Source organism: Rhamphochromis sp. 'chilingali' (assembly GCF_963969265.1).
Source record: "Rhamphochromis sp. 'chilingali' genome assembly, chromosome: 13".
Taxonomy (NCBI): Eukaryota; Metazoa; Chordata; class Actinopteri; order Cichliformes; family Cichlidae; genus Rhamphochromis; species Rhamphochromis sp. 'chilingali'.
In genome coordinates, this window is record NC_137940.1 from 30,612,905 (window position 1) to 30,639,014 (window position 26,110).

Genomic DNA, 26,110 nt, shown 5'->3' on the forward strand with positions numbered 1-26,110 from the left:
GGATGAGATGCATCCAGAAATTTGGGACGTGCTCAAAATATGTGACCAGCACAATATGTGACAGAACAGCATAAAATAGAATTACAAATAGTGAGCTCATCAGACCTGTAAGGGTAGACCGTGCATTACCTGCTGCCAGCACACATCCTGAAGCCCCGAGGATACTGTCAGAGGTCAAACGACAGAGTGAGCAATGTAGTTGCCATCTTTAGAAGAAGGTGGTGCATGTTTGCATGAAACAAACCAGACAAGTCCTCAGATTCTATAAGCTGTATCATTTCATGTTCTTAAAACATTGTTGGATGTGAGTTTGTTAATGTCAGAGAAGTGTTGTGCTCAATCTGTTGAAAACAGATCTGATATCACTTCACACCTGCAGGATTCACGGCAGCCTTGGAGGACAGCATGACTTCTCCAGTCATACTCATACTGTTGGCAATCCGGGTGGCAGTTGCCATGTTTTTGTGGGAAGTGCTGAGATTTCAGATGGGGAAGAATACTTGGGGAAAATCTCTGGCACCTGAAATAACAGGGACACTCCCCCACACCTGCTGTGCCCTGAAATTAAAAATAAAACTTGATGCTACTGAACAAAGTCTTTCACATCAAGTGTGTGTGTGTGTGTGTGTGTGTGTGTGTGTACGCAGTGTGTATGCACATGGTGACAGGTTCTTCCCTTGCATCCATGCATCTGCGTCATTGATGATCACAACCTCAGCATCTCGCCAATTTAAAAATACAGACTTGCATAAATGAGTGACAGAAATAGGAGCGAGAGCGGGAGGAGTGGAAGATAAAAATAAGGTTGTCTGTTAATGAGGTGAATTGTGTGCACTAATCAATATGAATATGTTCTCGAGACAGAGGATGTCTTATATGAACACACAGATTTAATAGGCGACCTCAAGCTGTGCCAACTAAATTGTGTCGCTCTCTGTGATTGGTCCAACAAGAGAAAAACATGTTAAGGCCTCACATTGTCAGCCTTTATCTGCTGTCTCCCATCTGCTATGGCAGCTAATAGGAAAACAGTTTATGCCTGAAACTGAATGAATAAGTGTCTCATCAGGCTCCATCATCTACTCTGAGCTTAGAGTTGCAGCACTAAACAAACTGTTCAAGGCTGTGAGGTCCCTGGTCTCTTAATGGGACATCAGACATGGCCAAAAAATGATGGATGCCTCTGTTTATATACTCTTTATGGATGGAAAGTACATTTATTTAAGTGCTGTACTAAAAGTATTGAGGCTCTTGTGGCCAGGGGCGGATCTACAGGGATAGCATGGGGTGGCAAGTGCCATCATATAATGATCTCATGCCACCCTAGTTTTGCTTATCACAATGCTGTTTACTAAAAATAAGCTAGCATTAACACTTTGAGCCTGGCTACAATTAACACTGAATATAAATTCTAAAAGTGAATATACTGAATGACTGATGTAGGATGACATAGGAACAAGCTGCAGCCAGGCTGAGTCTTTTATTTTGTTTTTTAATTTTATTGATAGACCACTAATATATATATATGATTAAAAAATCTATATACATGATGATCTTTTTTGAATACTGTTGACATGTTTAGTGCAGGAAGAAACAATAAAAAGGGCATTTTCAGTTGTTTTGTTTTGTGTGCCAGTGAGGGTACCAGTGAATGTCACAGTACCTGCCAAAAAGCCACCAAAGGCAACGTAAACACTGTCTCGAGGTGGAAACCAGGAGGAGTGATACACCTCCTGTTGTTTAGGCCTCCGGTGTGCACCTCTGTCTTGTAGTGGACAAACTAATTTTGTGTGTCATGTGTGGCATCTTATTGTGACAGACGATTGTTCTCTAATTTTAGTTTTACCTTGTGACTTACCTTGTTTCCTTTTTTACTTTCTCACACTCGTTGACTCTGGAGTTTGTCCCTTAATTGAACTCACTTGGAACACATTATATAAGGACTGCACTCACGTTCAGCTCACTCTTTTCACTCCCAGGGGCAGCAGCTGAGGTGTGTTTGGTTTGTTCTTCTGAGTTTAAACCTTAAGTGAGTGACTTGACCGTGGTGCAGGAGGTTGGGAAGCGCATCTGTAACTGGAAGGTTGCCGGTTTGATCCCTGGGCTCTCTTTCCTGGTTGTTGCGTCCTTGGGCAAGACACTTTACCCTACCGCCTACTGGTGTTAGCCAGAGGGGCCGATGGCGCGTTATGGCAGCCTCACTTCTGTCAGTCTGCCCCAGAGCAGCTGTGGGTACAACTGTAGTGTATGAATGTGAGAGTAAATGAATAATGGAATTGCGCTTTGGGTGCCTTGAAAAGCGCTATATAAATCCAATCCATTATTATTATATTTTGACACACCAGTCCAATCTGACATTCCATTTGGTGCTCAATTGATCTGTCAAATGTATAAATACATGCGACTGTGAGATTTGTATAGAATATTTGTATATGCCACTTAGTTCAGAGGGTCAATGTGAGATTAGAAATTCTATCAAAAATGAAATTATTCAAAAATTGTCTGAAATTCAGCCAGTTCCATTGATTTTAATTATAATGATCAACACATTTGGTAAAATGATGACCTCAGAAAAAGAGATTCAACAATGAAGCAAGTAACAAACTACAATATTAACAAGTTGGACAAAAGTAAGCAAACCCATATGGGGCATAAATTATTTTTACCACATATGTTGATGACGACAGCACAGTTTTCACAGAAAAAGGAGATCCAAGCCTCACTTTCCCCTCATAGGTTGTCCTGTCTCTCTTGTGATGTCACTGACAGCAGATGTCCTTAATATGGTCATATCAGGCGTACAGCGCTGGCAGTGAGCACAACAGCCCCACCCACCTGCTGTTCAAATCTTTTGTTTGTGAGAGGCATTCAGTCTACAGAAAGATTGGCTTACAGAAAGAGGAGCTTAAAAAGACTTGTTTCAAGACAGTTGTTGAATTGAAGAGCTTCAAAAAGACTGAGCATGAGATCAATTAGTTTTGTTATGAGGTTTAAATCATGCTTACTGCCATCCAAGGATAAAAATGTTGAGATAGAAATGAGTATAATGGTTCTATTTAATGTATATTTAATCTGAAGTTGCTGATCACTTGAATTGTATGCGTTTTCATTACATGCATTATATATTGTGCAGAATATGTATTTCCATGAACAGTATGCCTCTGTACAAAACTACAAAGGCATTTAAATCAAACACTCGAGGTGTGATTTGAAAGTGTTTGACTTCAATTTTTAGTAGGTCGCAACTAGGAACAAGCAAAGGCTCAACTAATCTCAGTGACCCCAACAAAAAAAAAAACCACACCCCAGTTTCAGTTTGCCACTAAGAATCATTTCTTGTTAGAAACTCTTGTTCCTTTTCCTGCAAAAAAGGAACAAAAAGATGGAAGGAGTCTGGGTCCAGCCACACCATGGGCCAAAGGATTTTGTCTCCCAAAATGAATGATGAACAAAAACTAAACTATCAAATAAAACTGCAAAAGATAAACAAAAACCAAGAGATATCAGTGCAAGTGAGGGAGGCAATCATTACAAACCTGCCAGAGACAGGAGTGGTCTACTCAACAATCTTGTTCAATAAATAAAGACAAGATCACTCGCTGGTCATCTCACTAAGATCCAAAGTTCTGAAAGGCCACAGAAGAGAACTAAAGTGCAGATGCACAAATGTATTTCCTTGCTTGAAAAAAATCAACTTCACAACATAGAGAGCAGTCTAGTAGAAGAAGGTGTATCATTATCAGAGTCTGCAATGAAGAGACTCCCACATGAATGTAAATACAGGTGGTCTACAAAAAGGTGCAAACCACTGGTTACACTCAAGAATAAGAGGGCCAGACTGGACTTGGCTAACAAATATCTCAAAAAGTGACTGCTGGTACATGTAGCAGGATGAATTGTGACGTATAAAGGGATGTACTCAGATTCAGCCAGTTGATGTAGAATTGATCTGACAGAGCTTTAGAGTGCAAAAGCATGTCTGAGTGCATATTACAAAAGCATTCCAAGAGCTTCTCAAGGTGAAGAAAGGTGATAGTTTTTGATAACCAAGTTATTCACCTGATCTCCTACAGAAGAGGCCTATTGCGTGCCACAGTTTGTGTCTGTCTTGTTTTAAACATAATCATTGTGGCCTAAACCTCATGCTTTTGGAACTAAAAGAGTGAGGGTGAGAAGTTATCACCTAACAGCTTTGTGAAGCTGAATGAAAACAAATTCCTTAAGATTTTCTGCAAAGGCTTAAACAGAGGTTTTTAAACCAGAGTAATAAAAGTAAAAGTAATTACTTATGTTTGTATGAGATGAAGTCATGATTTTGGCCTGTTCCATGTCCACATACTTTTAGTCCTAAAGAGGGCCACTTTCCACTTCAGTTATCAGTGACTAAAGCACACGTTACACAACTACACTTTAGATTTCTCTTATTTTGCATCTCCCAGTTTTGCAGTGAATTTGGTTTCAGATACATCACGTTAATTACACAACTAAACATGAACTTTACACGCTGAAGCTTCTCCACTGACACTGAAACAAAATATCAAATGATTCATTGTCTCGTTAGCTAAGTCTTGTCAGACCTTTTCTGTCCCAAAAGACACCCACATTTTGTCTGATTCATACATTTCTTTCAAGTTCACAGTGCATTAAAAGGCAGAGATTTGAAAACGATTCTTGGACTAGCTGTGCTGACCAATTCAAATGACTTTTTGCAATACCTCACAGGGTTTAGGTCCTCAGATGCCTTTAATGATAAGCTTAACCTCCCCCATACCAAGAGGTCGAGAAATACAAGGAGCCTGACGTAAATGAGACAAACTTTGAGAGAGCGAAGCCATGAAAGCAAAGTTTCTGGAGTTTTCTCCTTGAATTTCCACCCTGTGGGCAGAGATCCGCACTCAGTCCTCACACAAGGTCTTCAGCTGTGTGTGTATGTTTGTATGTGTGAGTGGGGGTTATGGACAGAGTCACCAACACTTTTTTTAGGATCAGGACAGATCCTTTGAACATGCTGTGTTTACACCAGTTCAAATGCCAGCGTTCCAGTGATTCACTTTGACACAGCAGGCAAGTGAGAGAATGTATCTGGGAATGGAGATAGATGTGTGCCTGTGTGTATGTCCTTGCATACATTTATCCACTTTAATATTTTGTTCTGATTAGATGGGCCATAGCTTTGGCATCTCACACACACATACTCAGGTAAGTCTCAGGTAAGCGCCGATGTAAACACACACACACAAGAATGAATCATAAATTGTCTCAGTCTGCATGGATACTAGATCATTATTGTAGAAGGGGCACCAAGAGCCGCCCACATGCAGGTGGGCAGACACACACTTGAAGGTGGACACTTGTTGGTGAGCTGGCTGCCTCCCCCACTCACCCTGAGGCCAAGAATACCCTGTGTGCATTACATGTGCACACACACACGCGACCTTATCTATTCCACAGACCCCCGCTGAGGCCACTAATGCCTCCTTGTTGAATTGCCTCCCCCAATCACTATACCGACGCCAAGAAATCGTGTGACTCCAGACGGTTTTTATTGCCTGCGCTTCGCTCACAGCTTGGAGTTACAAATGACCTTCAAGGAGCAGGTTTTGGTGAGCGTGTGTTCACTGGGGAACAGATGATGCGCATCATGCTGGACCTGGGCTTGACCCGTGCCACGAAGGAAGGACTCACTTGTGAGTAAACTCTGCCCACCCCTGCCCTGACACAGTTAATTTCACATGGAAAAAAACAAAACAAAGCTCCATGTCCCCTGTCATCCATCCCACGTCCCGCCCGTGCGCGCTGCTTCGCGCCTTTTCTAGCAAATCATTTGTTCTGCAGCCAAATTGGCTCAAGGATGCGACTTATGGGACCTATTCAGTCAAATGGGTACTCTGTGTCCCTGTGTCATTGTTACTGGTAGTCATCCCATCATCTTTATTCACATCCACAGCGCAAAGAAAATCCACATTTCATCAGTCCACTGGAGGATTAATAATGCATTGCTTTGGTAAATGTGACATTTGCAAAGAGGATTGGTGTGAATAAATGCAGCCTGATGTGCAGGTGTTGTACTACTACGATATGTCAGTGGTGTTATCTCTCCCTTTCACACACACTAATATAACCAGGTCATATGCTGTGGTAGATGATTTCGCTCCACCGCTGGGTTTCCCTTTCATGTTCATCTGTTATTCTGAACTGTAGGCGTCTATCGGCTTCTTTCTAGCCTGGCCTACACCGAAGAAGAGAAACGATAACTTGACTTTAAGGCCAGATGAGTTTTCCCACCTCCACCTCCCCAGAGTACATGTGCCACGAGGCTACACACGAATTCGTTTAATGTGCAGTAGTCATGCAGCAATAATTCTTACTTTTTTCTCAGTAATTAGTTTTTTGTCACCTCCATCCACCTCCAATCCTCCCACACTGCGAGTTGTCTTAAACGATGAACAAAGAAATTATTGCAATAGTTAAACTAAATACTGGATATTTGTATTAAACGTTGGGGAATGGTTAGAATATTTAATACATGCTCAGAAAGAAAATGTAACGAATTATAAAAACAAATTATAAAATTTCTAGTTTATGTTGTGTTTCATTATCACAGCATAATAAATGATTAATGTTGAATTATATTATTTTTCTTTTGACAGCCAGTGGAGGTCTGCCGCCAAGATGACAGTGGCAAGCTTTGCCATTGCCTTTCTAGTCGCTTCCTCCGGTAACTCCTCCTCCCAGGCTGACGTAGAGGATCCTCCGCTACCCACGGCAGTGGGCGAAGACCGGCCACGGGGATAAAAAGCTCCTCGGGACTCCGGTACGTCACTGCCTGAAGCAGCAGTGACTCGGTCACCAGAGCTGAATCTCAGCAGAGATAGCATCAAGCAGGCACTTCCACGCCGTGCAGGCTAACTCGCTTTCGGCTTTGGTTCGAGATGGAAACTCGTCGCACCGTGAGGGGCTCCAGCGCCCGCAACTACAAGGGTAAGTTCCTCACCATTTTGCATCTGCAGATTCTACAGGTGCATTCATGTGCTTATAGCTGACACCTTTTTACTTACCTTTGAACACGTTTCAGTTTTTTTAGTGTTTTCAGGGAATATTGTCGTGTCATTTTGGGTTTAAGCAGCCTTTGTTAGACAGAAAAACAAAGTGTAGACTTCGATTTACGCGCAGTCAGTCTGACTGTTTTCTAATCATTTTACTGTGAATATAAACTGTATATGTCAGCTACATATTATGAGAGTTAAAGAAACGTGTCAGGGATGCTCACTCTGGGGTACAGATTTTGTGATCTGCTTAAAAAGTTACTTGGTCAAAGCTTTTTCCTCTGCTCTCCATACTGTTTTACGCATGGAGAGATAAAAGCACGAGTTTTGCGCGCACAATTTGTTACTTTAACGTTAGTGTAAATATGAAAGACATATGCCCTATTTGACTCCAGAGCTCTGGTTCCAGCTGTCTCTCAGCGTCCAGCGCGGCTAATAGTCCAACTTGTTAAGAGGTCAGGGGTGAGACGCTGGAAAATCTTGCGCACAATAGATGAAAAGGAACCTCGTTAATATTTAACGCATGTACTTTTCCCGCCTTGCCCACTTTTTTGTGCACCGTAATCTGAGCGATGCCAAGAAGCTGCTAAATTAATCATAAGAACCGAAACTGATCCGGGTTTGGTTACTAGTTTTACGCGTGCCCTCCGCGTAGACAACCTTTCAGCGGAAACATCCTTTTGGTTGAAACAGCCTGAGAAGTAGAAAACGGGGTAAATGTAACAGGGAGGCAATATGCTTCTCGTTTCTGCCTCTTAAATATATTTTGATTCTTGATTTGTGGCTAATTTATAGTCTAAACTGCTGAAATCCACGGTTATGTAACCATGTCACAAAATCCACTGCTACTTAGGTAAAGTGATAAGGTGGATATGAATGGGTGATTGATTTTTGTAATGTAAGCTGCTGAATTATATATGAAACCTAAGGTTCTGAATCCATCAACAGGTCACGGGTAAGAGCACAGCGATGTTAAAAGGAATCACTAACAACAAAACAAAAGTTTTGACAGACAGACAAAAAGAAAAAGAAATGGTACCTAAAGCTGAATCCAATCTCTTTTTCTTTGCCAGTCACTCTTTCTCACACACAATGTGCACGTTTTTCCAAGCTGCTACTCCTGCAGCTTTCTCATGCTAACATTGCCTTTTTCTTCTCTTTCCAGGTGGACTAACCCTATGGCTGATTCTGTGGCTGGTGGTGGTGAAGCCGGGTGGGGTCACAGCATGCCCCAAGCTGTGTGTGTGTTACCCTACGCCCATGACGGTCAGCTGCCAGTCCCAGAACCTCACCATAGTGCCGGCCGGTGTGCCCTACAACTCACAACGTGTTTTCCTCCAGAACAACCGCATCACAGAGCTTCGCGCAGACTCTTTTGGCTTTGAGACACAAGTGAGCAGAGTGACAACACTATTTATAGAAATTATGTGCAGAAATGTATTTTTCCTCTCTCATGCCATTATTCTTATTTTTCTTTGCTGTCCTGTTGAATTCCTCTGCAGGTGCTTTGGCTATATGGCAACAACATCACATGGATTGAGGCCGGAGCCTTTAGTAACCTCAGGGTACTGGAAGAGCTGGATCTGGGTGACAACCCTTCACTGCGCCACTTGGAAGGTGGAGCCTTCAGGGGCTTGGAGAAGCTGCAGAGCCTGCATATGCATCGTTGCAAGCTGGCCACTCTCCCCCATGATCTCTTCCACAAGCTGTACAGCCTGCAATTTCTCTATCTGCAGGTAAAGACAACATTCACACACACACACCTAAAAGATGACCAGTACGTTCACAGTAAGATGTTGGATAGTAATACATGGGTATGATCAAGGGTATGCAAAATTACTACGTTTAGTTGTGTTGTAGAATTGATTTAAAGCTTGCACAGGCTGCACACCCACACGCACGTTGATGCTTTCATATTGCACGTGTTGAAGCGTGAGTTGCACACACCACAGGCATTTATATGCAAACAAAAATAAGTTGTAAAAATAAAAAGATGCAGAAATGTATATCTACAAAGAAAATTAGAACCATTGAGCAGTTAAAAAACACTGAAACTATCGTATAAGGATAGATTTACAATATGACAATAGATTTATTTAATTACTATAAACTCAATGCAGATAATGATCAATGTAAGCTAAGTGGGTAGTTGACAGATCTTCTAATAATATAAATTGTAAAAGAAAAAACAAAACACATGTCCACACATTTACTTTCAGCAAGTGTATCTACAAGTCAGAGGAAGTAATATCAATCCAAACTTAAAATACACATATAGATGGCAAGGATGGTGATACAATCACCACTTGTAGAAGGCAGGAAAATTACTACAACACTTCATATTCATCCTTAAGTTAATTTTATTTAAAATAAGTGAAAAAGAAAACCTAAAGTCATCTTTTTAAATCACTTCAAAACCAGTACAATAGATCCAAATAGTTGTTGTTTTTTTAAAGTAGAGATATAATATAACAGGCAGTGATTTGATTTTAATGCATTGAAAATTAGCTTGCAGAGATGCCATGTGCATTATTTTTTTGGTTGCTGTCAGCTTTTGGCAGCTAACAGTGAGATCTCATCTGTTCCTGAATTTAAACTCTCTTCCAATCAGACAATAACTGCCTGCCAAGAAGCCTTCTGAGGGAATTAAAGAGAACACATCCCACATTCAGTGTGACTCAGACAATGCAGGTCACTTCTCAGTGTTATAAAGCTACTTTCAAACAGATCACTTCTCACGTGTGCATAAATTATAACTGCAATCAGAGGGAGGTGAGATATTCTTTTATTTATTTATTTTTACTGCTCATATTGATCGCTGACTCAAAGAGAAATGTTGGATGTTCAGTAATTCGTTAAAGGCAGCTTTTGTGTCACACATTGTGTGAGCTTCCAATCATTTCTAGATTTCAGGATTCAAAATCAGCTTTGACCTTTTGTTGTAAGACTTGAATCTGTTGTATGCAGTCTTTAACAAAAACCACCATACCCAGCTTCTTTAGTCTTTCTCATAGACTGCATATTAAAGATAGATGTAAACATTATGATGTTAATCATTAGTTTCAAGTTTTTTAAGACAGCAACTTGCAATCACGAAGTAGCCTTTTTATATATATATATACAATCCATCATCATTTATTTTAGTCTTAGTGGGATTATAATTTGAGCTGAGAATTAAACCAGCAGTCGCCCCCTTCTGACAACTAAACAGATTGCAAGCTTAAGTCACTTCTGCATTGGAGACTATGTGTATCTTTTATATGCAGTCTATAGTTTTACTTTTCACTTTTTTCCCAGCACTAAATGTTGCATTTTGACTTTGCTGCAGGAAAATCAACTCCATTTTCTGCATGATGACCTTTTCTCTGATCTGGTCAACCTCACCCATCTGTTCCTGCATGGGAACCGTATCCGTACCCTCACTGAAAATGTGTTCAGGGGTCTGGTCAACCTGGACCGTCTCCTTCTGCATGACAATCGCATCAGGCAGGTCAACCGCAAGGCCTTTCGTGACCTTGGCCGTCTTACCATCCTCTACCTGTTCAACAACTCCCTGGCTGAGCTACCAGGACAGACCATGAAAGATGTCCAAGACATCCAGTTCCTCCGCCTCAATGGTAACCCCTGGTCCTGTGGCTGTGAGGCACGTCCCCTTTGGGAGTGGTTCCGCAAGGCCCGCATCTCCTCATCTGACCTTGTGTGCACTTCCCCATCTACACGTCGTGGTCAGGACCTCCGATTCCTCCGAGAAATGGATTTCGCTCTCTGCCCTCTTCCTGACCCCGGCTCTCTGGCTGGATCCACCACAACCACCTTCAGTACCAAGACCCGCTGGTGGTTCTCCAAGAACAAACCCGAATCCAAATCAAAGTCCTTGTACCAGAAGAGCTCAGAAACAGTGAAGTCATTCCCTTTCCCTGCGGTCAAGCCTCAGTTCCCCTCCAAGTATGAACTGTCAGCTGATGAGGCAGCCCTCCCCAAACTCGACCAAGAAGAATACTGGACCAACTATGGCAATGAAGATTCCTCTGTCCGCTGTGTTGAGCTGGACTGTGCTCCAAGCTATGACGACCAAGCCTTCCCCTCATTCTCCTCCCTAGCCATCACTCCACGCCCACTCCACCTCCTCACCCTCACCATACTCTTATTCTCCTTCCATTTCCTTTTCAGCTGAACTCCTTTCTCCTTTCTACCTGTTTCTTTCTCTGATTTCTCCCTCTCCTCTTTCTAATACTAACAAAAACCTGGATCTTGAGTCCTTTCAGTTGCCTCCTCAACATGCAAGGGGTGCTACACTGAAGCAGGAGACAGGCAAGGCAGCAGGGAGCTGCTTAAAAGTGCCAGGTCAGTTGAGCTGATGTAGAGCCAGACACAATTGATCGTGAAATACCTGATCTTTCATAGTACAGGCTTAGGATGACATCAGAGCTGAATGACAGTGACAACACAAAGGCAGAAAACTACGAAGTTAGCTGGTGGGGTCTCCAGATGTCTTTTTTTTTTTCTATCACAGCTGTAAACAGCGCAGGCGTTGTAAAACTATCCAGCTGTTTTCTATATTAACTAGTACTCACCATCCAATTATCACTAACATTATTAAAGGAAGATTATTTGGCATTACCAGAAGTAGGATAAAGATGTGGATTAACAAGAGAGATCTAGGAGGAGAGAAGTAAAGCAGTTTGAGGTGTTCACTTCAATGCAACCAGGAGTGACTAACCTCCCTCCTTCAGATTCAAAACCTTGTGTGATCCCAGAGATGCCAGCAAACCATCTGTACATACCACACACCATCACTGTACATATGCATCCAGCACACTGTATCTTAGACTAGATGGATTTGTACTTTGATCGTAGTAAACAGCTGTTTGTGAAGATAGAAGAGATGCTTAGACTGTAAAAGGATGGCAAGCAAATTAAATATGCACCTCTTGATTTCCACTATTATCACTTTGCCCTTTATAAATCTAAAAGTTTTCGATATCCCAGACATGGAGTTATAACTGATTTGTGTGTGGGTTTCAATTTTCTGTTGTGGTTGTGTGAGTGAAACTTAAGTGATGTAGATAAGAGAGTCTAGAAAAGTCTGGAAGAGACGGATCTTCATCTATCTTAGAAAAGTGAGTGCCTGTATGCATGTTGTGTGGAAGTCCAGAAGTCCTATTTTATTACACTTATACCTGATATTGTTTTTTATTATTTTACATGTCTGTATGTGCTTTTTTTCTAACCTGAAATCTGAAAAAAAAAATCCTTCATACACACAAAAAATGACCAAGAACTGTATTTTAAAACTGCATGCAGCATTTACACTCTGAACCATCTCTTCTCTTTATAAGCTGAACCTTTCTAACCCCAGTATGTGTTTATGGAAAAGTGTATGTGTGTTGTTTACGACCAATGAAGCCTAACTGTGACATACAGTCCACGTCGGCCCCACATGTTAAATCTGAAACCAAACCTCGATGATGACTGTGAGTTTCAGAACAGAACATGAGACATACTGTGACATTCGTTAGAGTCTGTTTTTTTTGATGAAAAATTAAAAAACTGTTATGGAAGTGCTTTGCTTTATTAAAAAAAATAAAGAAATAATTACACAGAAGTGAGTGGGAGTTTTCTTTGTTCTTGTCTTTGCTCTAATCTCACTCTAAGTGCTCTCTAAGGATGATGCAAAAGAACAAAAAAATCAATAATGAATTTACACGAACACTTAATCAGATGAAAGCAGAGAGCAGAAACCTGAGTAGCAAAGCATAAGACATACAGTTATATAATGCAACAAGTCTTTCAGCAAGTCTGAAATTGATAACCTATTGAATAAGGGCTTTGCATGGAATATTCCATCCAGTAAAATGAGGGAGTCGTGCAAAAGTGAGGATATTTGTTTATAGAAGGGAGGGGATATTTATTATCTGTATAACTGTGTGTAGTAGACGCAGTGTGTGTTCAAGGTATCCAGCCTTGGCTATGTTAAGCCAGTCACTTTTCTCAACATGTGCAGAAGGCAGCTATATCAGGTCGCATTACATATACAGTGAGATGGATGAATAAGCTCTCGAGATGTGCGTGTGTGTGTGCGGGGGTTTGGAGGGAGGGGCTGAGGTATGATTCAGGGCAGAACGGGGAGCACACCAGGGATGAATATGTGATGTGTCCCGGAATCAGCACACCCCCTCAACAGATACTCTCACCATGCTAATGATAATGATGATGATGATGCACACACTCACGCATCTGTTTGCTAGTGCAAGGACACGTGCACGTACATAAACAGCAACATGTGCACACAAAAAGAAGTTTAGCTGAGTTGCCTCCAACTTCACACTTCGTGGTTGGCCTCCATGTAAATAATTATTCACAACTTTCACAGATTGCCTTGTTTTTATTTTAATATTAAAATATGTGATTGTTGCTTCTGGTTGTAGTTCAGATTCACTGAAAAGTGACAAAAATCAGTTTTTTAAGAATTGCATTTTACACAACAAATACTGTCCTTTTTTATAACAAAAAAGGTACCACAAAAAAAATACTGAATATCTGAAAAATCTGCACAAGTCAAGTTAGTCCTGTGATCCTCACACATAAAAATGTAAGCCAATAACTGACATTTGATAACAAATAAATGAGTCATATGTTACAAATATGGTACAAATAATATAATATTAACATAAAACTATGCATCTTTCTAGAATGTGTTTATTGAGCCTAAAACAAACAAACTATGCTAGTTCCATCTTTCTGCTGGGAACACTGGATGTTTTCCACTTGTGAAGAATCTCTCTCATTGTTTCAAAATTGTTTAAAAGTAGCCTTAATACGTCTTTACTTTGTGATATTGACACCTGCTGACTCTAAAGGAAAACCATTTTATTATAATTGACTTTACCCACCAGGGACATAACCTATTCCCCGCGGTTCCCAGTGATCTGCGGGAATAGCTTCTCTGAACCTTAAAAGTACTGAGAAGTTTGTTTGAATCTTTTTCTCCACTAAATAAACAATTACTGACTACTTTACATGACACCTGGTGTTACCTGTCCTCCTTTCTCCACAGGTGTGCCAATGCTGGCTCATTTCCCATTGAGAACTTGCGCAAAAGCACGTACAAAAAAAGGAAGAATCTCCCCTTACTGGAATAAAAATTCTAAATATCAGCTGTGAAAAAGTTTGTTCTTGATCTGAAAGGAAGTTAGATGAGAACATTGACACTACTCCCAGATAGCTCTGTGAAATAGCTTAGCTCAAAGACTGAAAAGAGGGGGAAAGGTGTGTAATAATTTAAAAAGTTTGAGGAATAAAACCTGCACTTTTTAAGATCACTAGTAAGAACATCATATCTGGTATGTTTGATTCTTAGAAACACTGTATAAATGTGTGTTTACTGCTTTACAGAGCGATATATGTCAGAGTATTTTTTTGACTAGGCCCAGGCACTTCCTGGAGTCTACTTGTTGCCTGGCAACTGCTCAGAGGCGAAAACTCAGTAAAAACTCAAAAAATATCAACGAGCAATTTTCACATGCTTTTACATTTATTTAAAACAAATAATAGTATTAAATTATAGAGCTTCAGAGATGCTGGTAGGTGGATTTTGTTACTGGGTCATTCGTGGAAAAATCCTCAGAGTCAGCAAATTTGTTTCTTTACTAAAACTTTATAGATCAATGCGAAATTTTACTTCATACCATGAATATTTTCAAATAAATTTAGAGGCCTCCAAAGTGTTAATAGGTGAGTCAGACCTTTGGTTACTTTTCAATTAACATTTTTGTTTTCCCCAGACTTTTTAGCTAACAGAATCAAAACTTGTAGAAATTGCAAATGAACCTGTACTTTTAAGCACTTTTACTACACCCATCATTACAAACACTTTTTTCTATGTATTAGTCCCTTATCTAACATTCAGACACTCACTCACAGATATACATCAAGAAACTTCAACATGTAGATTTGAGGAGCCAGGGATTGTTGTTCTGATATATAGATGTCCCTGTCTTCCTACACCTCCACAGCCATAAACCTTGAAAAATATTGGACTTACTTCTATGTAGCTTAAGAGCCTGTAACTAGGAACATTTTATACTGTTTAGGTAAGATTCTACGTGGCTTCATAAATTAAAGTTGTTGTAAAATATTGTAAATAAAAAATAAATCATTTGAGATTTATTACAAGGTTGTTGTTTTTAATTCAATAACCTACTAATAGGCAGAGGTAGGGTTGGGTATCGTCACTGATTTCTAGAATCGATTCGATTCCGATTCACAAGGTCCCGAATTTATTCGATTCGATTCGAATCGGGGAAATTTTGCCTCAGACAGTCATAAATATTATAATTCTGATCACTTATCAGTACATTTCTATATTTTTATATCTATAAAAAGAAAGCTGACACTTGTGAGACTTTATCAAAGGTGTAACCATCACAGCTGATTCCTTTGTGTCAAAGTAACTGAGGATAAAACACAGAAAAACACGAAGGCGGTTCGCTGGGTTTTTATAGCAGATGACCTTAAATACATTGTGCAGTCAAAAACGAAGTGAAGCAAAGCAAAGTTACAGAGGTTTGATTAGAGACACAGCTAAGCATTTTTGCAATTTTGCATAATTTTAAAAAGTTTAAATTTGTTCAGTATTGAACAGCAGAAATTAAGCTTTCTTGTCGGAAGTAAGTTTAAAAAAAAAAAACACAAACAAACAAACAAACAGTGGCCGACACCATAGACTGGTGGGTAATAAGTAGGAGTGGGTGACGAAGTTTATGTGAAAAAAGTAGTTTGGATCATCTTTGGCTGCTGGTTCAGTCAATATTGTTTGGAGAGAGATAAAAACCTGCAGCTTCAGAATCTAGTGCAAAAAGGAGGTAAACAAAAAGCGCCCGCTGACGCTTCAAAATCAGTGAGCTGTCGGCTTTCAGCGCCCACGGCGTGTCTGCGTCTGCGTACAGGCCGTCGGGTGAGAAAGGCGACATCTCACTGATTTGGATGCCTTGGGTCCGCGTTTTGTGTTTACGTCTTTGTGCAGAATCCGTGTACCTGCTCTCACTGACTGTTTTAGCTGTTTGGTGGTTGTAGAAATTTCGTGAGGTTTAACCTGAGATTCTGGCATTTCGGGCAAAATAAATTTATATTTAAAAATCGATTTAGGATTTTAATGAATCGATATCACGTTATCCAAGCCAGAATCGATTTTAATCGATAAATAGATAATCAAAACCCACCCCTAGGCAGAGGCAATGTGGATATTTCACCTTGTTTTGGTTTCTTGTTTGTTTTTTAGGTTAGTTAGCTAGCTAGCTAGTTAAGCTAAGCTAATTCATTGCCAATGTGACATGGAAGAAAAACAGGAAAAAGTTACAGTAAATATTTGTGTCTTCTATTTGTAAATGTCTGTGTAAGACTTAAATGCCTCTTAATATAATCAATTCATGTAATCATCATCTTTCATATTTAATCATGCAGCATATATTTATAAGAATTAAGTATGAGTGAAAAAAACATTATGTGGTATAAGAAAATACAAAAGGCCCTGTTTTAATGAGTTAGTGAGTTATATGTATTCACCGGTGCCTTTTTTCAGGTATGCCTTTTCAACTGCTTGTCTAATCAGTCAATCACATGACAGCAGTTCAGTGTATTAATGCATGTAGAGCTCACAAATCTGCAGCAACTATGTGATGCTGTCGTGCGAATATGCACCAGAATCTCTGATGAATGTTTTAGCACCTTGTTGAATTTATGTCACAAAGAATTAAGGCCTTTCTGAAGTACCTAATAAAATCACTGGTGAATGTATGTCTCATTAAAATTTGCTGTTGAATACTGAACTGAGAAGTAATACTTTATACTTTTGAATGCAAGAAAGAGAGAAAATAAGGATTTTTTGTAAGTTTAAGGGGTTTTTTTTTAAACTCCATTTATAGAGTATTCATGTGTTTTCTTAATTACTTTCATTATTATAAGAAATGTCTCTGCTGTTATGTTCAAAGGAAATACATCTACAATATGTCTAGATGCAGTCAGTTACCAGGTCAGAAAGTATTTCACAGTATAACTGTGACAAAACTACTTTAAAGGCAGTTTTGAGCTTTGGTTATGTAAAAGGACTTTTTACTGTGTGTCACAGTTTCACGCTACTGTTAGAGGAGATGAGATAGCAGTATTAAATTACTCCCCTCAGCTTTTTCCTGCCACTGATAACCACCTGCAGAAAAACTTTCATCGTGACCAATGTAATTACCCTTCCCATATTCTCAAGTCCCAATTTCATGGCAGAACTGTGGGCGGTTGCCCTCCATGGCGGAAAGCAGCTGCCTGGGTGGTCATGGGACATATTTAGTGTTTTTCCGGTGCAGGAACCAAGCCATTAACAGCCAGAATTTCTCTGATCGTCAGACTTTGATGATGTGTGCCCACTCATTCTCCCCCAACTCTCTATCTAACTTCTGCTGCCTCTGCTTTTATTCCTCTCTTTTGTGTGTTTGCATCTTTTTAATTTGCTGTCACTCAGTCTTTGTCTGAAACCCATCGCTCCGGCACTTCTCTCTCCCTGACAGTATCCTCCACGTGGCTGTCTATGCTTGTCTTGAATAAGCCTGCGTGTTGGCCCGAATGAGTTGGCGTTTTAGTTTGCGTTTTGCCGTCGTGTTTGCTGACGTTCACCTTCACACGTGGTATTTGCAGAGGATGAACCGAGACTCACACCCTGACGTCAAAGGAGGCCGGAAGGAAATGAAATGTATGGGGGAAGAATTTCAGAAGGATGGAGCCGATTAATTTCCTCCCACTGCGTGCTGGATATTTACCCTGCAAAAGAATTCAGTCGAATGGTTGAGAGTGCAGGGCTGCAGTCAACAGGAAAGCAAACCTATCACATCCATAATTGACAAACATCATTTGCAGTGCTGCTACACAGCAGTGCCAGCTTCTATTAACCAGCACGTGAAAACCTGAGCCTGCTGGACGGCAAAGCCTTCCTCCTGAACAGAAAAGCAAGACTGAATGAATAAATCATTTTAAGTGGAAACAACGAAAGAGAGAGAGGCTGCCTATGAGTTCACACACTGAACATCAATGTTCCTACTGCCTGTGGGAGTTTCACTAGACGAAGAGCTGCCAAGCAGGAGGGAGTCAACTGGGAAACCTCCCAAACAATTACTAAATATCAAAAAAGAAAGCTTTCGATGAATTTTGAATTAAATATGTCTTCTTTTAACTTTTGCAGTTCTTTGAACAGTTGTCCATGTATTCGGGTTCCTGAGTCAAGTACCCAGTTCCAAGCTTTGGGCTTTTTAAAATAATGTTTCCTGATTGTGTTTCTTTGCATTTGGTTCTTCCCTCTAATTCTGTTCTTGGTTTTAGTTCATATTGTATTCCTTGCTTGGCTTATTTTCCCCTATCTGGTCAAATCCCATCTCTGTGTTTCATCTTATATCACTTTGTCAAGTTTAACTGCCCTCTCATTATCCCTGATTTATTCCTGCTGTGTCTCCCACTTATTTAACCCTCACCTCATTACCATGTGTGTAAACTGTTTACATCTTCCTCTGGTCCTTTGTCGCATCCTCGAACACTGCTGTGTGTTTCCTTGCTCCATGTTTCCTGAAGTTATGTGCTCCCTATCTATGTTACTGTACAAATAATATATTATTAACATAAAACTATGTTTCTAGAATATGTTTATTGGGGCTAAAACAAACAAACTATGCTTGTTCAGTCTTTTTTCTAAATTCTGCCTATAACTGATGCCTGTGGTGTCTCACATGTAACTATTGGGGGTTTTACAGTTTCTTTGGCTTTGGGGTGAGTTTGCTGGGACGTCCACTGCTGGATGTTTTCCACTTGTGAATAATCTCTCTCACTGTTTTAAAATTGTTTGAAAATAGCATTAATGTGTCTTTCCCCTCCGTGATTTACCCCAGATTTCTATTGTTTTGTATTCCTGACTCCAGTGCTTCCTTCAATTTGTATGTTTGAGATTTTGAAAAAGCTCCTGCATCAAAGCGGTTTTTGAGTTCACATTTTTCCCTCTCCTCCATACTGGGTCGAAAAGCTGCTGCACAGCACATGATTTTACTTTAAAAAAAGAAACAAACAAAACAAAAATACTACATAAGGTATAAAATCCATACTTTACTATAAATTCTTTCCCTTATCAAGTTCTGGATCATGGGTGCAAGAGGAGGAGTGCACCGCAAACAGGCTGCCAGTCCCATTAACACCAACAGAGAGAATGCACGAACTCCAACACAGAAATTTGAACCCAAGACCTTTTTGTTGATAACCTATACTAGCTTCTTGTGGATGTAAAATGTAAAGCATTGATAATTTTTTGTTAGACCCTGACCCTAACCCTTCAGAACTTGAGCACGATTACCTCAGCCAAGGACGTAATAGTTCTGTCCTTAAAACACGACAGCTCCAAAAGTTTTGAACGAATTCTCATAAAATTTGTTGGGGTGTGGAATAGGGTCATGGAAAACATTCTATTAAAATTTGGTTTACATCCACCAAAGTTTTTAAAGACAACTTAATGAGTTAATGGTCAGAAATGGACAGAAAGCCTTATATTTTAGAAACTAAGGCTTCTGTATATAGCAGTTTATCAAAATATTTCTTACTGCCTTTTTATTGACAACATATATTCTAAATATCATGTTATTATGATTTTAAATAAAGTCAAACATTCATAAAATGTCTTTTATATTTAAAACTTTACTTGAAATTCTGCTGCCTTTGACTGTATTGGAAACATTCAGGTATTGCATACTGGTATATGGGTACTCCAAACGTCCAAATGTCATTTTATATTTGACCTCTGATCTCAGTTTTACATTTCGCATTTGTCGTTGTTTCAGGTTGACCCCAAAACGTGTTATATCTTTAAAGGGAGTATTACCTAGTTAGTTAGAAATATACTACACTATATTATTATAGAACAAGCTCAGGTTATTCGTGCCCAGTTATTTACAAATAAATATCTATTATCCATTATCGACTCCTACATAATGTTTGTGTAATCAAAGTAAACATCTCTCATGCTACTCTTGTCTGAGTTTCTTAGCTGAGGTCATAATTACACATTACCAGTATAGTTAAACGCACTCGAGTGTTACGGTAGCTAATCAGTAGGCTGCCCAACTATTATTAAGTATTATTTATTTTTGGAAAACAAACTTGTTTTCACTTTATGTATTTTTATGTATGTTGCTAAACATCAAAATAATTTTTTACTAAACAATGTAATGCATGCTACATATGTAGTATATCCACATAAAAAAAAGGCGGTTTCATAAATAAATTTAATAACAGTCACCGCAGGCACATTTTGGGACCAGGCCTTATGTTTGGCACCCCTGCTCTTAGTTTTCATTAAACTTGAAACAAAGAAACTACAGAGAATTTTTGTCACAGTAAAGCCCTGTGTGCAAAGATAGAACTGATAAGTCATTTTCGTTTCTGACTGACTGTATCGATTTGTTGAATATCTTAGGTTCATCAAAGTTGTACTGTCTGCGTTTTGCAGTATAAAGAGACAGACACAGATTAGTTAAGTGCCATAATAGAGCTTTGACAGCTGAAGAGGTTAGAAGTCAGAACAATAAGATGCAGCCATAAATAAGAATTGGATTCATGAATGAAACGTCAACCTTCTGGCACTGCTCCTCTGCTTGTGTGTGCATGCACAGAAATATCCATGAACATGCATGAGAATTTATGCGATGAGGCTTGCTGCCCTGTGCGTCCGGCCTTGCGTCACTTAGAAGCAAAAAGAGGAGAGCGGGGTGACGACAGGGCACATCTGTCTGAAGATCTGTCCACTCTTCTGAACATTTACGCAGACAGCTAAAAATATACTGCGACAGGCTGCATAGAGAGCCTGCTGGGAGCCAAAGAAGCACTCGAGATTTGATGCCTGCTTCTTTTTTTCCCTCTGCCTTTCTGATTCAGAAAGAGTGAAAGATGTCATCGTATGACAAAGACAACAAGAGTAAAACCCAAGAAGTGTGAGCCTTGAGTTTGTTGTAAGTAGGAGAACAAAAGCACAGTGATTAGATGAGCAGTTGTCGTGAGTCAATCACTCTGCCTCCCACTGGGAGCCTGTATAGCCCATTTTTTTTGGCACAGACGCAACTTGTGACGTCCTTTTGACAATTGCTTTATATGTGCCCAAAAATATGACTTCCAGAGCCACTGTGAGAGACACTGCTATTCCGGTAACACCATATTTGCTCCTGACTTTGGAGTAGGCAAACACATCCGTCTGGTGCTCTGCAGGGTTTTTCCTCTCACTTTTCTTCTTGTTTGTTTTGGATGCCGTCTCTCAGCCATCCCGCACGAGTCCACATTTGGGAATCGTACAAAACTATTAGAGAATATGGGACACGAGCCCCTAGGACCCGCATTCATCTGTCTCCCTGTTTACAGAGGATAACAGGAAGCGCTTTCTCTGGAAGAGCCAGAAAAGCGGATTTAATAAAAAACTTTGCAGGTTTTAGCAGAACGGGATGACGCAAATACAAGTCCAAAAAGTTAATCAACTTGGGTCCCAACACTTTATCAACGGCTCAGACAGCTCAGTAGGCTGAGCCAGAGATCTGTAGCCATAGATTAGTTATTTAAATTTTTTCATTGCATGAAACAATTTAAAAGCTTTTATTTAATTAAAAAAAAAACAGCAAATCTGTTACATGTCTTAAGCCTCTTTGTCTTATCCACTGAGCAACTAGGCCTGCTGAGCCGCTCATTGCACATTGTATGGATCATTGTACATAAACAATGCTCTAATGACCAGCCAACTGTAGAAGATGTACTATTTGAACAAAGTCCAAAAAACATCACACAACTGAATTCAACCAGATTGCAGAAGATGTTTCACAGCTATCTCAGCTGACTTCCATTTTCTACACTGACATTATACTATTTATAGAGTGAATGATCATCATCATCATCTTAATTGTTAATTAGTCTATTACAGCTGATGTAAACCAACACTGACCATGGGCACCACAGATACTGTGCAGCAGTTCATTGCAGTTCTTTACAATAAATCCACCACAGTACGACAAGCTGACCTCTTTATCCCATACAAACTACCCAGGATTTTATACGTGACACTTGAATAACACAAAGTTAGTATATCTTTGTTTGTTTTGCAGAAATATCCAGTCTGTGATTGAAGTGATGACATCACACGCAAGCTTTAAATTTGCAGTTTATAAAGTATCACTGAACAGTTCTTACCTTTAAACCTAGCCTAACACTTGCACTCCTTCCCAAGTATAAATGCTACAGAGGAACCTTTAAGCATTTGTTTAAAAAAAAAAAATGTAAGCAGTAGGAAGTTCAGATATTGTCACGTGGCTGGGTGGCCGGTACCGAACAGGACTCAGGTGCAGAAACAATGATGCAACAATTTATTAGGTTTAAGTGCAAGAGAAAAACGTGGCAAAGCCAAAAAAACAGCGAGACGTGGAGTCTTGGTGCGGCGTGGCCTAGGGAACGTGGCTATGGCGAGGGAATGAGGCCTGAGATGCGGAACGGAGCTGAGTGGGGAACAGTCACACTGAAGGAAGAGGATATAGGAGTTAGGTAGGTAGTGAAGGCAGCTCTGCAGTGGCCAGTTGTAAGAGCAGCAATTCTTACTTGCAGTTAGGGACCTGGAGTGTTGAGAGGGGGGTGATGAAGATCCAGGGGAGGCTGAGTGGCGTGGAAAAGCTGGCCTGAGATCCGGGGCTTCAGATGGAGTGTGATGGCAGGAGGGCAGGCAGGTGAGGCACAGAGAGATTTCCAGAATGATTACTAGGTATCCTGAGTCCAGAGGTGGAGTGTGAGCCAAGGTGGATACAGCAACTGTAGCACAAGAGAGTCGTGTTAACAGGATGAATCACAGCAAGAACTTAACGTATACGGCCTGTTACCAACATGTGTTGATGACGAACTGGCAGTGAATGAACATCAACGTGTGGTTTAAATCCCTCTGGCTTGATTGCCTGCAATAGGCTCCAGGTGTGCGGGAGCTGGAGTTGGCCCTGCCCAGGGGCGGATCCCAGGTCAGTTCAGGAGCCTTATGGAAATTCCAGTCACCCACCGCAGACCATGACAGATATTTTCTGTTATGGTGGCAAAGTGAGGACCTGCTGATTTACAATATGAGAAGCTATTACAGAGTGAGTAGAGATAAACAAAATAACACAATGACAGGCAACACAAAAGGGCTCAGACATTTTAGTGCACGTTTGAGGTTTGGATAATAATAATAATATTTAACACAATTTAGTGGGCTACACACTGAACTTAGAGGGTAAAACAAAGTATCGACCCTGTTGCACTAGTATCGAGCCGATGCCAGTACCAGCACTGGTATCAATACGATCAAAATTTGGGTCGATCCACCCACCTCTAGCTAAAAGCTTTTGTAACAGCGATGGCGCCGAAAGCAGGTAGGTGTGTGAATCCTAAATGCTACACTGCACCACTGAGATAAGTTTGTTTCCAGATCTTACACACACACTGCACGCTGTCTTATACAGTCTATAGCTACAGCAGCTGTCCGGTTTGGATTGGAATTTATCTGCGGAGTTAAAATCAGCAGGAGAAAGTTGGTCAAATGTTTACATTATGCGCTTTTTTTTTACGTATTCACATGAAATGTCTGAGCATTTAATAATGTAGCAGGTTAAGTTCACTCCCCTGCCTTATCCAGCATTACATTCTGCAACACAATGCAAGCCCCTTTGTGTTATGAAACCATCACGTAACAGCACGTGCGCTGTTCAGGTCGTCGAGGGAGGAAGCGCAAAGCGGAGGCAGAGGAGCAGCAAACACCAGCAGGGAAGAAGAAGGAGCGAGCAGAGGAGGAAGGCAAAAGAGTGGTCATTGAACACTGGTGAATACACTAATCACATGATTATAAGCGGTGTAGTAAATACCCAGATCAACCACTGCTGTTGTCCACTCGCTACTTATTATATGGTTTTATTCATTTTTAGTTTTTCCTTCTGAAATTTCAGTTTAAAAAAATCAGATGCTGTTGACTAGGTCATATAATCGTAAGACATTAATATAAATCCATTTTACAATATAAAAAACATCCATCCATTCTCTTCTGCTTATCCTTGTCAGGGTCGTGAGGTGTGTGGGTGCTTGATTGAAAAAGATTACTTTTAACAATGACAAATGCAACTGAGTATTTCATCTACAAAGTGGTACTTAAACAGTAAATTGTCTGTTTAGATTCTACAACAGTATTCTATGTTATGCAATTATTTTACGACTAATTCATAAATAAAGTAAAATCAAGTATAATTCTTTACTATAAAGAAAGAAAGTATTCTCTCTTTTGCATTCAAAGTTGTCCTTGGGCTTAGTACTTCCTTAAATGTACTTTTCTAATAAAAGCATCTTATCCGCCTGCACAGATGGCTACCTTATAGTTTACCTGTTGTTTCCTGCAGTAAAAGCTGACGAGTGTATAGGCATAATGCTGAGGAGGTGAAATCTGCCCTCCTGGCTGCCTGTCCTGCACTGCCTGTGATCCTCAACCCTGAGAAACCCCGCAAGAAGAGCTTCGAAATCACTCTTATGGATGGAGACAAAGGTTAGGAAGATGAAAAGGAAAATCCAAGATTAATCCACCCCTTTTAGTGTTGCACAGGGAAAATATTAATGTTTATAGTGGCGATTGTGGCTCAATAGTTGGGAGTTCGCCTTGTAATCGGAAGGTTGCCAGTTCGAGCCCCGGCTTGGACAGTAATGGTCGTTGTGTCCTTGGGCAAGACACTTCACCCGCTGCCTACTGGTGGTGGTCAGAGGGCCCGGTGGCGCCAGTGTCCGGCAGCCTCGCCTCTGTCAGTGCGCCCCAGGGTGGCTGTGGCTACAATGTAGCTTGCCATCACCAGTGTGTGAATGTGTGGATGACTGGATGTGTAAAGCGCTTTGGGGTCCTTAGGGACTAGTAAAGCGCTATATAAATACAGGCCATTTACCATATAGTAGCTATATCGACTGTACAGAAATTGTTAAGCATGTGATTTGGTTTTTCACTCACTCTGTATTATCACAGGACTTGCTTTGGATTGCCATGTTCACATCAAAAATATTTCCTACTTGCAGTCTTCTAAATGACATTGTTCCTCTTTTCTCTGATTCCAAAAGAAACATGCCTGTGGACTGGAATAAAGAAGGGTCCGCCTGCTAGGCTGAAGTTTCCTCAGCCTGATGTAGTAGTTGCTGCTCTACAGGAGGCTCTGAAAGTTGAGCGGATGCCAAAGTTTGTCAAAGCTGTTGCACAGAAAACATCAGCTACAGATTAAGTAAGAGATGTACGTTCCCCATAATTTAATCTGGCTGTCAGTTGAAACAGGTTGTAGATATTTCTTCTTTTATAATTATTTTATTTTGAGGCAAACATCCATCCATATTATTTGTGGAAAATCTCAGGTTACGCTGAGCTGTTGATGATGCTTTGCTTGTGTTTATCGGAAAGAACTGACTATTCCTGTCCAATGTTTATGTTTTAGCCCAGCGTTCAGGAGATGTGACCAGTGGAAGCACAAAATGATGAGGAGTGACCAAGGAGATGTTCTCAGTCCCTCCTCTGATGAGTCAAGTGCCAACTGTTGTCATCTTCTGGACACATGAGGTCATCTGGTGGAGCATAATGATGCTAATGATGTTTTTATATGTGTTTTGGTAAATTAGAGATTTTCTTTGTTACTTTTTAGATTTTTTACTTACTCTAGCCAAACACTTAATTGTTTTGTGCAAGTTAATTTTGCTGTGTTCAACTGGATGACTTGATACAACAATAAATCATGTTTTTTTTTCTGTCCATCCACTTTCTTTATTATGGTCACAGGGGGTCTGAAGCCCATCCCAGTTGTCCTTGGTAGAGGCAGGGTACACCCTTCACAGATCGCCAATCTATTGCAGGGCTAAAATGGAGATACAATCAACCATTCATATTCACATTTATGCCTACAGCCAATTTAGAATCGCCAGTTAGTCTAATTAACTTAACCCAATGAATGTTTTTGGACTTTGGGAGGCTGGAGACTGCTCAA

The 26,110-nt window shown here is 40.3% G+C and overlaps 2 protein-coding genes across 3 annotated transcripts; both read left to right on the forward strand.

The window, feature by feature from the left end:
* The first annotated feature begins 5,580 nt into the window (after positions 1–5,580).
* On the forward strand, positions 5,581–12,623 carry rtn4rl2b (reticulon 4 receptor-like 2b). Its single transcript, XM_080901418.1, has 5 exons — positions 5,581–5,687; positions 6,651–6,981; positions 8,212–8,438; positions 8,549–8,782; positions 10,375–12,623. Exons 2-5 carry the CDS (start codon positions 6,933–6,935, stop codon positions 11,218–11,220), a joined length of 1,356 nt encoding a protein of 451 aa, XP_080757544.1. The 5' UTR covers positions 5,581–5,687; positions 6,651–6,932; the 3' UTR covers positions 11,221–12,623.
* A 10,780-nt stretch (positions 12,624–23,403) lies between these two features.
* Positions 23,404–25,897, forward strand: LOC308408911 (selenoprotein H-like). 2 transcript variants are annotated; one of them, XM_080901378.1, is made up of 5 exons: positions 23,404–23,488; positions 23,826–23,934; positions 24,503–24,645; positions 25,203–25,360; positions 25,568–25,897. In XM_080901378.1, exons 1-4 carry the CDS (start codon positions 23,473–23,475, stop codon positions 25,358–25,360), a joined length of 426 nt encoding a protein of 141 aa, XP_080757504.1. In that variant the 5' UTR covers positions 23,404–23,472; the 3' UTR covers positions 25,568–25,897. The 2 variants fall into 2 exon arrangements, with proteins under 2 accessions (XP_080757504.1, XP_080757503.1); XM_080901377.1 differs by having other exon boundaries at positions 23,411–23,488; positions 25,203–25,369; positions 25,568–25,894.
* The last annotated feature ends 213 nt before the right edge of the window (positions 25,898–26,110 follow it).

Excerpts from the sequence above, each read along its gene's own strand:
- rtn4rl2b (XM_080901418.1), top strand. The coding sequence starts at position 6,933 with ATGGAAACTCGTCGCACCGTGAGGGGCTCCAGCGCCCGCAACTACAAG. Across the intron at positions 6,982-8,211 it reads CAGCGCCCGCAACTACAAGG|GTGGACTAACCCTATGGCTG; the intron begins GTAAGTTCCTCA and ends TTCTCTTTCCAG. Across the intron at positions 8,439-8,548 it reads CTTTTGGCTTTGAGACACAA|GTGCTTTGGCTATATGGCAA; the intron begins GTGAGCAGAGTG and ends ATTCCTCTGCAG.